The sequence below is a fragment of the Gallinula chloropus genome, assembly GCF_964237585.1.
Source record: "Gallinula chloropus genome assembly, chromosome: 27".
NCBI lineage: Eukaryota > Metazoa > Chordata > Aves > Gruiformes > Rallidae > Gallinula > Gallinula chloropus.
In genome coordinates this window covers 4,806,759-4,821,364 of record NC_140112.1, presented here as the reverse complement: position 1 = coordinate 4,821,364, position 14,606 = coordinate 4,806,759, and the positions used below count along the sequence as shown (strand labels likewise).

The following is a 14,606-nucleotide window of genomic DNA, read 5'->3' as shown; positions in this document are numbered from 1 at the left end:
GAAGGCAGCCTGCCATAGCCATGTATTTTGGGTAGCAAAGGAGGTGCTGGGGATGGGGGGGTACCGGGGGGTCAAGCCCAGCGCGTGCAGCGGGTTGACAAGTGTTGCAAGAGGAAGTGGCAGGGAGTGCGAAGCGAGCGCAGGAAGGGGAGGTGATGCTGCGCGGGCGCCTGTGGGACCTGACCACGGGTGGAGAGAGAACCCCGGGCGTCAAGAGCCGGGGAGCAAACTCGCAGCTCTCCCCCCCTTTCCATGCTGCCCCAGCGCTGCTGCGCAGGGAGGCGGGTGGAGGAGGAGGAGGAAGAGGAGAGGGAAGGGTTACCCGGCACGGCTGCCTGTTAAAGAGAAATAGCTCCGCTTGGCTCTGGAGGATGAGCCGAAGGAGCTACTGCAGATAAGTGCCGGTGAGCTGAGGATGTGAGAGGGAGGGGGGGGGCTCGCTGCTGGCGTGGGAGCCGGAGCGGGGACCGCCGATGGTCGCCAACCCCCCCGAGCCCCCCGGCCAGCCCCGTGCACGCTCGGCCTCTCGCCTCTGCTGAGCTTCGATGACCATCGGCAGCAGCATGAGCAGCGGCTACTGTAGCTTGGATGAAGACCTCGAGGATTGCTTTTTCACAGCAAAAACCTCTTTCTTCCGGAGTGCACCCAGCAAGGTCCCTGCCAAGGTAACGGCTTGGAAACTAGTGAGGAGGGCTGTGCTGGGAGAGGGGGGCAAAGGGGGGTAGGATTGCCAGTGAGGGGAGATGTCGGTGTTCCTGCACGTTTGGCTGCAGGTGCTGCCAGAATTAGCTTGCAGCTAAAGTCAGTGCAGAGATTCCAGGAGGGAGGAAGGCTCTACCTGCTCCTTGCAGGCTCCCTGCTCCTGGGGAGGGGGGCTGCGCCGCTGCAGATCTTCCTCAGCCACGTCTCAAGCTTTTTCCCTACCATGCTGTGCCCTTTCCATCCCTTGGGGGATGCTGACCCCAAATGTGTGTTTTCATCTTTTGGGGGGGCGGCGGTGTGCAGGCAGCAACTGTCATCCATAGGTCTGGCTCCTGGCTAGGGACCTCACCAAAACACACACCACTGGTGAGAATTGCATCTGCTGGGAGGTGGGAGAGTTGCAGGATTAAATGTACCTGTTAATTTATTAAGGCAGTGGTGAATCTGGCCCTTTTTGGGGTGCACGTGCCTTGCCATGGGGCGGAGAGGGCACGTGGCTGGGCAGAGGTTTCTGCCCTGGGGCCGCTGACAAGGCCGATTCCTGGGCTGTGTGTGTTTATTTAAAAACACCACGAAGGCAACATCGCCGCCATAAACTTCGGGGCCCCACCATGAACTGAGCATAAAAGGAGAAGGCAGGCGGCTGCTGGTGCGGAAGTGGGGGTTTCACTCAGGAACAAGAGCCCTGAGATGAGATCTGGCCCTGGGAGCAGCTTTTTTTCTTTTTTCCACTTAGAAATCCCCCTGCAAGCCAGCAGCACCGACACACTCCTGCTCGGGGGCTCTGCTGTGTTTGCACGCCCCAGGCTGCTGAGATGCTCAGCAGGTGCTTTGGGGTTCAGCTTTCTGCAGCGCAGGGTGCAGAGGGCAATCCTTGGGGAATGGTGGGTGGGGGGGCTGGACCCATGGGAGGGTTTAAATCAACTGGCAATCTTATTTTAATGCCTTAGAAGAAAGGCTCCCTTGGGTTTAACATGGGATATTCCCAGTTAGCCAGCAGCTCCCTCTCGCTATGATTAACCCACACGTACTGCTGGCTTTTAAATGTCATGAGATGATTCATCTGTGTAGGAGATGTGAAAGAGCAGGGTGCTGGCATGGTGGGTGCTGCGCCCTGCGCCGCTTCCGTGCTGCTCTTTTGGAGCCAGGGCGCTGCGGGTCCTCAGCCACCTTCTGAACTCAGCCCGGTGATGCTGGGGAGCTCTTCCTGGCAGGGGGGCCAGGGGGCTGCTGCAGCCCCTTGTCGCTGGTGAATTCACCTGAAGGCAGCAGGCATGGGTGGCAGGCCTTGTGGCTGCTGGAGAAGATGGAGCCATTTTTTTTTTTTGGGGGGGGTTGTTTGGGAGGAAATGGTTCCTGTGCACGGAAAGGAAACCAACCCCAAGACAGCAACCACAGGCAAAACTTGCTGCTGAAGCAGATGCTGTTGTGTAAAGGGTCTGGGAGCAGAGGGCGGGGGTGTCCTTGCATTTCTCTGGTCCACAAAGGTGATGAAGGGCCTGGAGCATCACTCCTATGAGGAAAGACTGAGTGAACTGGGGCTGCTCAGCCTTGAGAAGAGAAGCCTGAGAGGGGATCTGATCAATGGTCATCAATATCTGAAGGGTGGGACACAGGGGGACATGGGCAGCCTCTTCTCAGTGTCTGTGGGGACAGGACAAGGGGCGATGGCCTCAAGTTGGAGCACAGGGAGTTCCCCACCAATGTGGGGAAGAACTTCTTCCCAGTGAGGGTGAGTGAGCCCTGGGACAGGCACCAGTTTACCTCCTGGGAGTGTTTGGGAATGGCAATGTCTGTGTGTCCATAGGTGCCCGGGAAGGATCCCGAGCGCAGGATGCAGGGTGAGGTCAGCACTGCAGCAGTGGTAGCTGCCAGCCCGTGGGCAGCCCCTGTGCTGGGCAGGAATAGGTGACATTTGATAGACGCAGGGGTGCGTGTCTTAAAAGACCTGGGAAGCCATCTCTCTAGAGGAAACGTGCTGAGCGTGGGGTAGGAGGGGACAGACAGCCCTCCTGCCATCTAAAGCAAAAATAGAGTGCAATTTGATCACTGTGATTAGAGAAAGGGGTTTTTTTCTGATTGAAATAACTGCCTCAGCCTGGAGAGCCTCTTTCCAGGAATTCTGAAATTCCCTTCTCATTTTCAGCCCCATCAGCCCCATCACAGGGAGCTGTTTGGGATCTCAGGTGTGACCTCATCCCCAGGGATCTGTTACTTGGCGTTTTCCCGACCCTTCAGCTGAACAGCTTCAAGGGGCTTCTGCCCCAAGCACGAGTGCTTAAAGCTCTGCAAAAATTGCTGTTCAGGTCCTGCCTCAGTAGCTGCTGGGAGAGCCAGCCTGGAGGAGGAGGAGGAAAGATGCTGGAGAGGGGCAGGATGAGGTTTCACCCAGGCGTGGGGGCGATGGGGCCAGTTCCTGGGGAGGGGTCTCCCTGGATGATGTGAGTGGGTTTGACCCAGTAGGAAAAAGTTGCCTGTGCTGGAGAGGAGGGAGGCTGTGATGTCGTGGGGGTGTGACGTCATGGAGGTGTGACGTGGTAGAGGTGTGACGTGCTGGAGGCTCAGAGGGAGACCACCCTGGGGCATTGTGCTCTGTGGGAGTGGGCTCTGGAGGGGATGGCTGGTGGGAGTTATGTGATCCTGGGGGCTTGGAGGACACCACAGTGGGGCCTTTGGCCCCATGTGTTTTCTCTCTCTCTCTGAGCACTCCAGGGCATCAGGTGGTGGTGCCTGTGATGAGGGCTACAGCACTGGAGGAGCCTGAATGCCAAGCAGGGGCTGGATGAGGTGATCTCCATGATCCCATCCAGCCTTGGAGAAAACCCCTGGTCCCAGAACTGGGTGGTCGTCAGGTGCAGCATCTGTGCTGGTTTGGGGCATTTGTTGGGTGCTGGGTGGGCAGAGCTCTCTGCCTGGGGCAATGCAGGAGGTGCCAGAACCAAGGGACCTGTCCTTGGCCAGGACTTGGCTTGGATTTCCAGAGGGGAGGCAGGTCTGCAGTGAGTCCGGCGCAGGGGTGGCCCTGGGGCACCTCTCCTGAGGAGGGGAAGGGGCTTTTCCTGGTCCCACAGGGCTGCAGTCAGTCCCCAGATGTCTGCTCCCAAGGATCAGTAGGTCCCGCTGATCCACTCAGCATCCCTGGTCTGGGCTGGGGTCTTGCCAGGCTGGTCTCTGCACACAGGGAATGGTGTGGTTGGGCACTTGGGGGGCCTGTCCAGCCCCAGCCCCCCCTAGAATGGAGCTCATCAGGAGGACCAGCTCAGCTCTCACTGCTGAGCAGGGATGTGTGGCAGGAAGAACGGTTTCTAAGTGAAATCTCCATGGCAATCAAAACACTGAGCCCATCTTCAGTTGCCTCTAACCTCTCTGAAATGCAGCAGCAGTGATCCTCCTCGGGAGATACGCTGCTCTCCCAACCCCTGCCTTTTCCTCTGCACCCCAAAGCAAACCACAGCACCTCGTTTGAGTTTCTCAAAGGGAGTGAAACACCTTGGAGGGTTTTTTTTGGGTTGGTTGGGGTTTTTTATTCCCAAATGCATTGTATGGTTCTTCCCCCCCACACCCATCTGTGCTGGAGCAGTGGATCCCTTCCCAATTTAGTGCTGTGAACTGTTGGGGCGAAGGAGGCAGCACAGGGTGTTTGGCAGCGATGGGGAGCTGTGCAAGGGCAGAGATGTGACTGTGATCGGGCTGAGTGATGCTGTACCCCCCCCCAGCCACCACCTCTCCCCACCACAGCTGGATGCATGGTTCTGAGCTGCCAGTTCTCCTGTTTCTGGTTGAGATTTGAAGCTTTCACGTTTCTCTCCATGCTGCAGTGTGATGGTGGCAGGGCACGAGCTAGTGATGCTCCTCTGAACCACAGCTACCTCCAGCCATGCTTGGATGGTGCTTCTTCAGGCTTGGTTTTCTGATGGTTTAAGACAAATCTGCCCTTAATAAGGGGAAGAATTGAGGATTTTGGTGCCCTGAGGTGTAAAATCCCTTCAGAATGAGCTCTTCAAAGTTCTCTTGCAATCCTGAACATAGGAGCCAAAGGGAGAGCTTGGGCTGCGTGTTTGGGAATGCAAACTGTCACAGCATCACTGGTGTGAGGGGCCATGGACCCGTGCCCAAGCACACCAGGGATGGCTTGGCTGCTCCTGCCTCTCCAAAACGCTCGTTGCCAAGAACGTGGTGATGCTGGGCCGAGTCCATCGCCACCACTCTGCTCCTCAAATTCATTAATTCACTAGCTGGTGAGGAAAACTGACTGGGAGCACAGGCAGGGACAGTGTCTCTGAGGCTGGTTTGTGGCTGTGGGGAAGCAGCCCTCGATCCCAGGGCTGTCCTGGGGAAGCGTGTGCTCAGCCTGTCTACCTGCACTGCCTTTCCATGTCTGGTTTTATGGCTGGCAAAGCCATCCTTCATGAGCTGCTGGGGTTCCACCTCCTGAGCTGTGCATCCAAGCCGTAACCATGCTCTGGCTCCTCAGGACCGGTAAGGGCTGTGGTGGGATGGGGAGCTGAGGGAGAGCATCATCCCCTCTGTGCCTCTGCAGCAGCACTGGGATGTTCCTGGGTCCCACGTGGAGCTGTTACTCCCAGCAGAGAGGTTGGTGTGTTGCAGAGCTGCTGCCTTGGCTTGTTTGGAAAAGGGTTTTAAGCTGGAGGTTGACCTCTGTGAGGTGAGGGGCTGTAGGAAGGATGCTCGTCAGCTGGGCATGGAGCACGTCTCTCTTGGCAACTGCTAAGTAGCAAAGTATGCCAGGGAGGCCTTCCTGTTGCTTTTCTTGGCTTAGAATCGCTCTTTGAGAGTACGTCACCATCATCAAGGTGGCTCATGGGTTTCTTACCTCCCACATAATGGCTCGTCACAAGCTCACAGCTCGTTAGATGAGCGGTAGGTTGCAAAGAAGAGGCCTGGGCTGATGCAGGAGGTGCCAGAACCGAGGGACCAGCACAGGGTCCTGCCCATGGCCGGGACTGTGGCCACCCTGGGCACAGATCACCATGTGTCACAGCCATCTGCCTCTTCTGGGGTGCTTGTTCCAGGCAGCTTTTATCCTGTGGAGCGTTAGCCTGTGCCCGATGAGGCTCGAGTCCCTCCCTGCCACTGATGCTTTTACAATGGAGTGATAACATTGGTTCTGGAAGGGGAGCCTGTTTGCAGCAGGGCAGCGATGCAGGGCGAGGACACGGGCAGGTTCACCTCTCGATGATGCTATGGGTGCCCTGGGCCACCATGACCAGGCTTGGTACCTGTGTCATGCTGCAGCCCAGGACTGTCTGAGAGTTACTTTACAGCTGATCTGTAAGGGATGGCAAACCCCTCGTGCACTCAGCTTCAGCGATGGGGCAGCTGAGCTGACCGAAGCGGCTGAGCTCCAGCACCTGCAGCCATGCAGAGTTCTGTGTTGGGATTTTAATGGGATGGGAGTGGAAGCACCCTGGCAGCTCCAGTCCTGCCATCACTCTCCTTCCAGTAGCACATACTGGTTTTGCCACCTGGCGCACAGACATCATGGTGTGCTGCTCCATGGCCCTGCTATCCCCAAGGGTGGCTGCTGTTCCTCCTACCCAGTTTCCAGCTGGGAGAGCCACGGGTCCAGCAGCACTGCCAGGGTCTAGGCACAGGCAGAGTCACAGAGCTGTTGTTTAGTTCACAGCTCGTTTCATCCTGTCCCAAGTACAACAGGAAATGTGGCAACGGTTTATGGTTAATCGCTTCTGTTTTTCTCCCTTCAGCCAGAGTTGCATATTCTGCACCAGAAGCTCTGCAAACCAGAGCTCTTGGGGGCCAAGAAGTAGCTGATCTAATCGTACAGAGGAAGGAACTCTACTTCTCTTCCCTGGCTGTGGCCACCCTGCCCAGGGCTCCCCCCCTGCCTCGGCACTGGTGCTGCTGGGCTGGTTTGGGCTCTGCTTGCAGGCGGGTTGCAGTCTGGAAAGTGGAAAAGCAGAGTCTCCAGCCATGGGATGGGATGGGGGGCTGGACGGTGTGGTCACTGCTGGGGGCTCATGGTGTAGCTGTGCCTGAGCATCGCTCCCATGAGCAGCAAGAAGAGGTGGAGGGGGCAGCCTTGGGAGTCCTGGTGCACTTGGTGGTGCCACGGGGATGGGATGGTGTGGTGCTGGGTGCTGTGGGACAACCAGCTGGGACACGTATTGGCTCTGCTTTGGTGGCCTTGCTGTTTGGCTCTGTGTGGAGCTTGGCCCTTGGGGTTTGTCCGGGCGCTGTCCTGCGTGCTGTGCTCGCCAGCCCCGTGGTGGGATCACTGCAGGTAGAGAGATGATTAAAACCTTCTGGCTCTCGAGCCCCAGGGTGCAGGAGGAAGGTGAGCTGGTGGAGGGTGTGCAGGGGGAGTGCTCCCATCCTGGCCCTGAGGGGGAAGCCAAGGGCTTCTTTGCAGTGCTGGCAGCGTTTTGTTGCAGTGTTGGCCCAGCTGACTTTCCTTTTAAAACCAAAGCAGCTGTAGGAACCAGCCTACGATGCCTCCAGCCCACTTAACGAGCACACTGTGGAAGTGGCAGCCTCTGGTTTGGTGTCTGCACCGCGACTGAGGTGATGGGACGAGAGGCCTGGTGGGACCCTGGCGCTGCTTTACGCCATACACAACCCCTGCTCTTTCAGAGATGCATCTCTAAGTCCACATCTGGGAAGTTTTTGTGTTGGGTTTTTGGTTTTCCTTTCCTTTTCCCTGGTGCTACTTCTGGGATTCTCTTGGCGTTCTCGTGCGGGACTCCCACGCCAGCCCCTGTGGCAGAACAATATGATCCTTGGGGTCCCTTCCGACCCAGACTGCTCTGTGACTCCACCTGAGGACTGTTGTGGTCAGCAGATCGCTGTGAAGCGTGTGCCTGTGGACTTAGATGCATTATGGGGTTGCAGTTCCCATTGGGATAAGAGGATCTTCATGTGTGATTCTTACGTTCCCCAGGAAAGCTTTGCTTTCGGTTTCTTCAGGCCCTGAATGAGGAGGAGACTGCAGGACGGTGTCAGCGTCCCTCTGCTGGGTTACTGCTCCAGATCTGCCTCTCAAGAGGCCTCATCCTGTTTGCCTGTCTCCAGCAGGAATTGCCAACTCACACTCGGGAATTGCCAGATTGAATTTCTGGGCTCGCTGGGTCCCAGGGCTGGAGCTGCCTGGCCAGATTGGAACTAGGATTTCACTTTGTCCTGTGCTTGATTTTTTTTCTTCCTAAAAGAAATATCACAGGCAGCCTGGGGCCACCCTGGCTTATCTACAGCTTATTGACAGCTTCCTACAACCTGTACTCACGTACCATGGGGATGCCTGGGAAGAGACGGGTTTTGCTCTGAAAATGGATTTTTTTTTAAATTTTTTTAATTTTTTATTTTATTTTTTCCCTTCCTCCTTCTCAGAGGTTACAGTTTTTATTCTGTCCCAGCCTTTGGCAGCACATCCCTTCACGCTTTCCACTCTCCGTTAACAGGGGCTCCTAAGTGAGCCCATGTAAAATATAGGAATGCTGCTCCCAGCTTCAGGCAGCGCTGGGAGAAATGTATTCACAGCCTGTTTCCAGGGATGGTGGTGAGGTAGGGAAAGGCAGCCGAGCGCTGCGCTGGGAGATAACAGCCCACTGAGCATAGTCCAGGACACAGGGAGGCTTGTTTGCAGCAGGTCTGGGGTTTGGGATGCTGGAAGAGCATCTCCTCTGTGCTCTAGAGGAGAGCTGCCCTCCTGGCTGGGTGGAAAGCCCCTTTGCTGAAGGGTGACCCAAGCTGGAGTGGTGTCAGACTTTGAAGCACAAGATGAGCCTTGCGCAGGGAGTTTCCGATGGTCCTTGTGGTGATCAAGTCATCGAGGCTTCTTGAAATGCTGCTGCTGGACTCGGTCCCCACTGCCAGTGGAAAGTGCCCAAAGAAGCTGGTGAAGAGACCCAGTGGTCGTGTGGAGAAGCGAGCGACACGTGTCGCTGCAGGCTGGGAGTCTTGTGGCTGGTTTCCATCTGGTTTGACGTGCATCCCTGGGCTGAGACGTGCTCAGGGCAGCTCAGCTGGGGTGCCTGGCAGGGAGCGGTGCTTGGCCGTGTGTCCTCACACAGTCCTGTCCTTGCAGCAGGTTCTCTCCCTGTCTCACGTGTCCCTGGAGAAAGGTGGCTGGCATCCCTGAGCCTTGTTGCCTGCATGGGAGGCTGCGTGGCCAGAGTCCCATCCCTGGAACTGGGTGGGAGCTGAGGCAGGCAGGGCTCTGTGATACCCTGGAGACGTGTGCTCTGGCCCTCTTCTGAGCAGGGCACCTTGCTTTTCCCTTTTTAGGTGCCCTGTGATGGGCACTGTGGTCCTGCTGCTGCCTTGCACAGCTCTTGCAGTCCCTCCGACCCCACAGCAGCATCCTCCTGCCCCAAGTCTGCTGAGCCAGTGCCGCCAGCAGCACCGGGCTCTGCTCCAGCCCTTTGTCCAGACCCATCCATTGCATTTCTGCTTAAACACTCTAAACCCTGGGTCACATTTGGGAAACTCCCTCAAGCTGCTCTCCATCATGCATCATGTTCTCCTGTTATTCTTCAGTGACTTTTCCACATGTGACCTGGGGATAAAGCACACCTATGCACCAAGCCTGCTGCTTTGCATCCCAAAGGGAAATTCCTCCCCAGTCCAGCAGCTCCCAGTGAGCCCACACATGGGCAGATGCTGACTGGTTTCTGACATGGGCTGGGATGCCTCGGCTGGGTTTGCAGCGACTGATTTATTAGTCATGCAGCCGACTTGCCGCTTGTGTGGTTTTACTGCTCTGAGCTATAATTTCCAAAGCAGAGGAGGAGTAATGTGGCAGAGATTTAGCTTCAGGTTCTGCATGGCTGAACCTGCTGGAAGCTGGTTGAGAAGCACCCCGGGATTTTTAGGGGGTGCCTGCTTTGGGTAGGCAGAGCCGTGAGTATGAGAAACAGGATGGGATTTTTCAAGCAGCAAAGAGAAGCTGGGCTGATGAGGGTGGTTTTCTTTGCCAGCAGGTTTTAGAGGCTGGATGTCTTTGCCCTGGTTTGTACTGGGATATCTTTACTGCTCTGGACTGTAGTGTCCCACTAACCAGTGGGTTTTTCATTGCCCTGCAACTGGTTGATGGTGGTTTGGGGCAGGGATGTGGGGTCTGGCACATTGAGCCTTTGGGAACATCTCCAGCCCCATCACTGCTGGGGTGAGTTGAGGGGCTGTGCAGCCTTGTCATTCCCGTGTTTCCCAGGCAAAAGCTGAGCTGAACAGACTCACAGAGCTGTAGGGGTTGAGGGACCTCCAGAGCCCATGGGGTCCAACCCCCTGCCAAAGCAGGGTCCCTAGGACAGGGCACACAGGTCGGTGTCCAGACGGGGCTGGAATCTCTCCAGAGAAGGAGATTCCACACCCCCTGGGCAGCCTGTCCCAGGGCTCTGTCAACAGACACCGGGTTACACACCACACCAACCAGCTGAAGCCTGTCCCTTCTCCTTTCAGCATGTAACGCAGCCGGTAGAAGAACAACCCAAGCCTCCCACCGTCCAGGAGATCAGACAGAAGATCGAAAAATACAATGCCAAGGTGACCAACTGCCTGCTGATGAAGCTGGTGAGTGCTGAGCTCTGATTGCAGCTCGCTTTGTCACCGTGCTGGTGCCAGGGGGTGAGATGAGGAGATGAACTCTTCTTACAACCCAGCGTACCGCCAAGGTGCAAACTTCACAGGGTTGTACAGAGAGGGGGGAGAAAGCTTCCTAAGGAGTGAAACGATGTGGAGAACAGCAGCTCCCTGGTGCTCACCAACATCTGAAATCAAACCTGAGGTTTATAGTAGCTCTTACAACAGTTTCCCTGGTGAAGGCTGCACAGCAATTCCTTCTGGAATGTCTCGCCCCTGGGTCTTTATCAGCCCTCAGCTCACAGGAGTTGTTTGGGGCCCAGATGTTTACTCTGGACTTACTTTTCTTGAAGCCTGGTGCAAATCCAAGTTTGAGACTCGGTACAGTCCTGGTGCTCAACTGGGCTCACCCTTAGGTGGGACCTCTGGCCAGGGCTCCTGGACCGGAGGTGGGTCCCTTGGCTTGTCCCTGCTTGACACCCGTGGATGGACTGTACAGAGCCAGGCTGTTCTGATTGCTGCATTTTTGCAGAGCTGAGGGTGGGGTCAGGGACCTGTCACAAGACAGACTGATCGTGGCTGGTGAGTTGTTATGTGGGGATGATGGAGTTTTGGGCCCCTCACTGCAGGAAGGATGTTGAGATGCTGGAGTGCATCCAGAGGAGGGTGATGAAGCTGGGGAAGGGGCTGAAGTCCTGTGAGGAGTGGCTGAGGGAGCTGAAGGTGTTTAGTCTGGAGAAAAGGATGCTGAGGGGAGACCTTACTGCTCTCTGCAACTACCTGCAAGGCGGGTGCAGAGATGTCAGGGTTGGTCTCTTGGGTAACAAGTGATAGGATGAGAGGGAATGGCTTAAAATTGCCCCAGGGAGATTTTGGTTGGATATCAGGAGGAATTTCTTTCCTGAAAGGGCTGTTGGGCACTGGCACGGGCTGCCCAGGGAGGTGGTGGAGTCACCATCCCTGGAGGGGTTTAAAAGGTATGTGGATGAAGTCCTTAAGGACATGATCTGGAGCTGGGCCAGGCAGGGTTAGGCTGTGGTTGGACTCGGTGATATAAAGGGTCTCTTCCAACCCTGGTGATTCTATGTGACTATCCCATAAAAGGTGGAATAACACATGAGGAATATGGTTGGGAGATCCTGCTGGACACGAGGCATAGAGACCTTCCCAGAGGTTTCCAGCCCCCACAAGTGCAGCTACAAATTACACGTCATGGTTTCCATAACCAACTGGCAGCAGCGTGGGGTTCAGTTCAGAGGCGATGAGGGATGAGTCACTAACTGGGTGGAAGGAGCAGGAGAAGATCTGTAATGACTGACCCAAAATTACTGGTTACTTATAACACGATTAATAAGAAACCCACAAGCTCCTGGCAGTGCCGGGGGGTGGAAAGTCCTACGCTCACCCCACAGGCACTGTAAATCAGAAAGCCCTTTATAGCTGGGGGGGGGAAAGGACTGGAATGACTCCCTGGAGCCTGACCCCCCCTCTCCTTGGCTTTAGAACGACGATGGGACGTACACAGGTTTCATTAAGGTGCATTTGAAACTGCGCCGGCCCGTGACGGTACCGGCAGGGATCCGGCCACAGTCCATCTACGATGCCCTCAAGGATGTGAACCTGGCTGACATGACGGACAAGAGAACCTCCTTCTACTTGCCGCTGGATGCCATCAAGCAGCTCCACATCAGCAGCACCACCACGGTGAGCGAGGTGATCCAGGGGCTCCTGAAGAAGTTCATGGTGGTGGATAACCCGCAGAAGTTTGCACTTTTCAAGGAGGTGCGGAAAGATGGGCAAGGTGAGTTGGTGCCCTCAGACCCACCAGCTGTCCTGCAGCTGATGGGCTTTGCTTACAGCTTTGTGTGACAGACGTGCCCGAAGCGTTCATCTAGGACGTGGGCAGTGTCTATGTTTTGGAGGATGACATGCCCTGACCTCCAGAGGAGGTGGTGACGCTGAAGTTAAGGGGGGTTACAAGTTCTTAGGAGGAGGCTGAAGCCACCTGAGACCTTCCAGAAATTGTTGGGGGGTCTGTGATACTCAGCCACCATCCTGAGCAGCATGACCTACCTTTATGAGCTCCCCTTGAGCTTCCCTCTGCCCTGGCAGCCAGGATCTCACTGTGGGTGTCATCCTGCCCTTGCAGTGCTCGTCCAGAAGCTGCCTCTCACCCAGTACCCCCTGTACCTCCGGCTGCTGGCGGGCCCAGACACCAACGTGCTCAGTTTTGTGCTGAAGGAAAACGAGACAGGGGAAGTCGAGGTATGTCAGAGACGTGTTTATGTGAACACTAAGAGCCACGGAGATCAGATATGTCTTTAAATGTCTTTTATTGTTTCTCTCCATGTGTCTGGGGGGAGAATACCAACACAGAAGCACTGGGGCACGTGTTAACTTTCCCTCTGTTTCTGCTGGTTCCGCAGTGGGACGCGTTCTCCATCCCAGAGCTCCAGAACTTCTTGATGATACTGGACAAAGAAGAAAAGGACAAAATCCAGCAAGTGCGAAAGAAGTATGAGAAGTTTAAACAGAGACTGCAGCAGACCTTGAAGGAAGCCAGAGGCAAGCCTGGATAACCATTCAGGAGGCCCTGGGCATCAGACTGAACGAGAGAATATTTTTAAAAAGACAATTCTCAGGACACCTTATAGCGGTCACCCTCCCTCTTCAACCTTCCATTAAGGACTGGCACACAGCACCCATACAGCATTTGTCTTCTGAAACCTCTTACCCCAGGCCCAGAACCACTCAAAGAACGGGCAGCCTGTTTTAAAATGGAGCCCAGCAACAGCAACCAGCCCAACACAGCTGCTGGTTCGCTCTTCAGCTGTCCCATCCCATGGAGAAGCTTCGTGGAACAGATTCAGCATGCCACCCAAGAGGAATGTCTACCAGCTTATGTCGTGAGCAGGGTAACGCTGTTCCCACTCCTCCCAGTGACTCGTGTGCCCTTGCTGGGAGGTGGCTGCAGCTCGTCGCGTGTGGCCACGTGGCCCCAATTTCTCATTTCGTAAGTAGAGCACAGGAAGCAGCAGATAAAAGCGCAGGAGGTTGTTGCAGCAAACCACGTGGGTGTTGCAGCTGTAACCAATGCTGATGGACTTGTTCAGGGCTGAGCTAGCTGGGGAGATGTAAAGTTAAGATGCCAAGGAAGCTGCAGCACCCAAACAGGCTGTTGGTACGTGTTGCTGAAACTTGGTAATGTTAATTCCAGGAAAAGTCAGTTGTCTCCGCTCTGTTTGGCTTCCAGTTTCAAGTCCAGATGGGAATTAGAGCAGATACCACAACGCTTAGCTAAGCTAGCCTGTGTCTCACTAGCTTTCTACTCTGTAGGAACTGGGACTTTAAGGAGTTCTGTTTGGAAAGCGTGGAGGTGATGGTTGGGCCATAGGCTGATGGTTGATATCAAACCTTTAGCAATACATATCCAACAGCCCAACCCCGGAAAACTCAAAACCCTTTTCAGCAACCAAACTGATTTTGAGCTATGAACAGGTTCAGCCCCAAGGGAGAGGAGCTCCGAGCAGGGCCAGGGCATGGAGAGCATGGAGAGCACAGGCTGCCCACCCAGGAATGCCTTAGCACCCAGGAGAGCAAGAGACCACTTCGTCTCAGCTGCTTTCCACCCGTGCATCCTCCTGCTAGCCCTCAGCTCCTGTCTGTGACACACCATCCTCTCCCTATCTGTGCCACTCTGTTGTGTTCTCCCACCTTCCCCACTCGCAATCGGTGCTCTGCCTGCATGTCCAGGATGATTACCAGGTTTTTGGAGCTAGGGAAGGACACCTGAGCGTGTCTCCCTCTCTCAGGGCTCCCACCATCCCCGGTGTGTGCACTGCACATCCTTTGTAAAGCTGCTGGAGCATCAGTCACTGCCATGACTGCAGCCAGCACCCCGATGGTGCCGCTGCCACGCAGCCAGCACGGCTCTGGGGGTGCCAGTTGGAGAGAGGATGGTCCCCATGTTTACTCAGTGCTCGTTGAGCGTGCTGCACACAGCCAGGTTCAGTCTTCCCTCTGTTTACACAGGGCACCACAACAAAGCGTCCAGAGAAAGGAACACCAACACTGGCTGGGTTCAGCTGGAGCCTGAGAGGGTTCTGGATGGACTCGATGTATGAGCAGCCCTCTGAGCTTTGCTGTGGAGGGCAGGCGACAGGTTATTGGGTGACAGTTGCCACACACAGTGCAGAAGAGTTGAAAATTTACCTCAGTGCCTTTTTTTTCCCCTTCATTTTCCTTTAATTTCCTCCCCAAGTGGGAAACTTTGCATTTGGGCCAAGGTGGCAATTGGAAGGGGCTTTTGTGGAGAGGCCTCATCAGTCTTGCTCCCCCACCCTGGTACC

The 14,606-nt window shown here is 55.6% G+C and overlaps 1 protein-coding gene across 1 annotated transcript; it reads left to right on the top strand.

Annotated features, from left to right (window-relative positions):
* Nucleotides 1-372: 372 nt before the first annotated feature.
* Nucleotides 373-12,836, top strand: RASSF5 (Ras association domain family member 5; the record flags this gene model as incomplete). The annotated part of the gene is made up of 5 exons (XM_084275871.1): nt 373-665; nt 10,138-10,248; nt 11,761-12,058; nt 12,407-12,522; nt 12,684-12,836. Exons 1-5 carry the CDS (start codon nt 546-548, stop codon nt 12,834-12,836), a joined length of 798 nt encoding a protein of 265 aa, XP_084131997.1. The 5' UTR covers nt 373-545.
* Nucleotides 12,837-14,606: the final 1,770 nt, after the last annotated feature.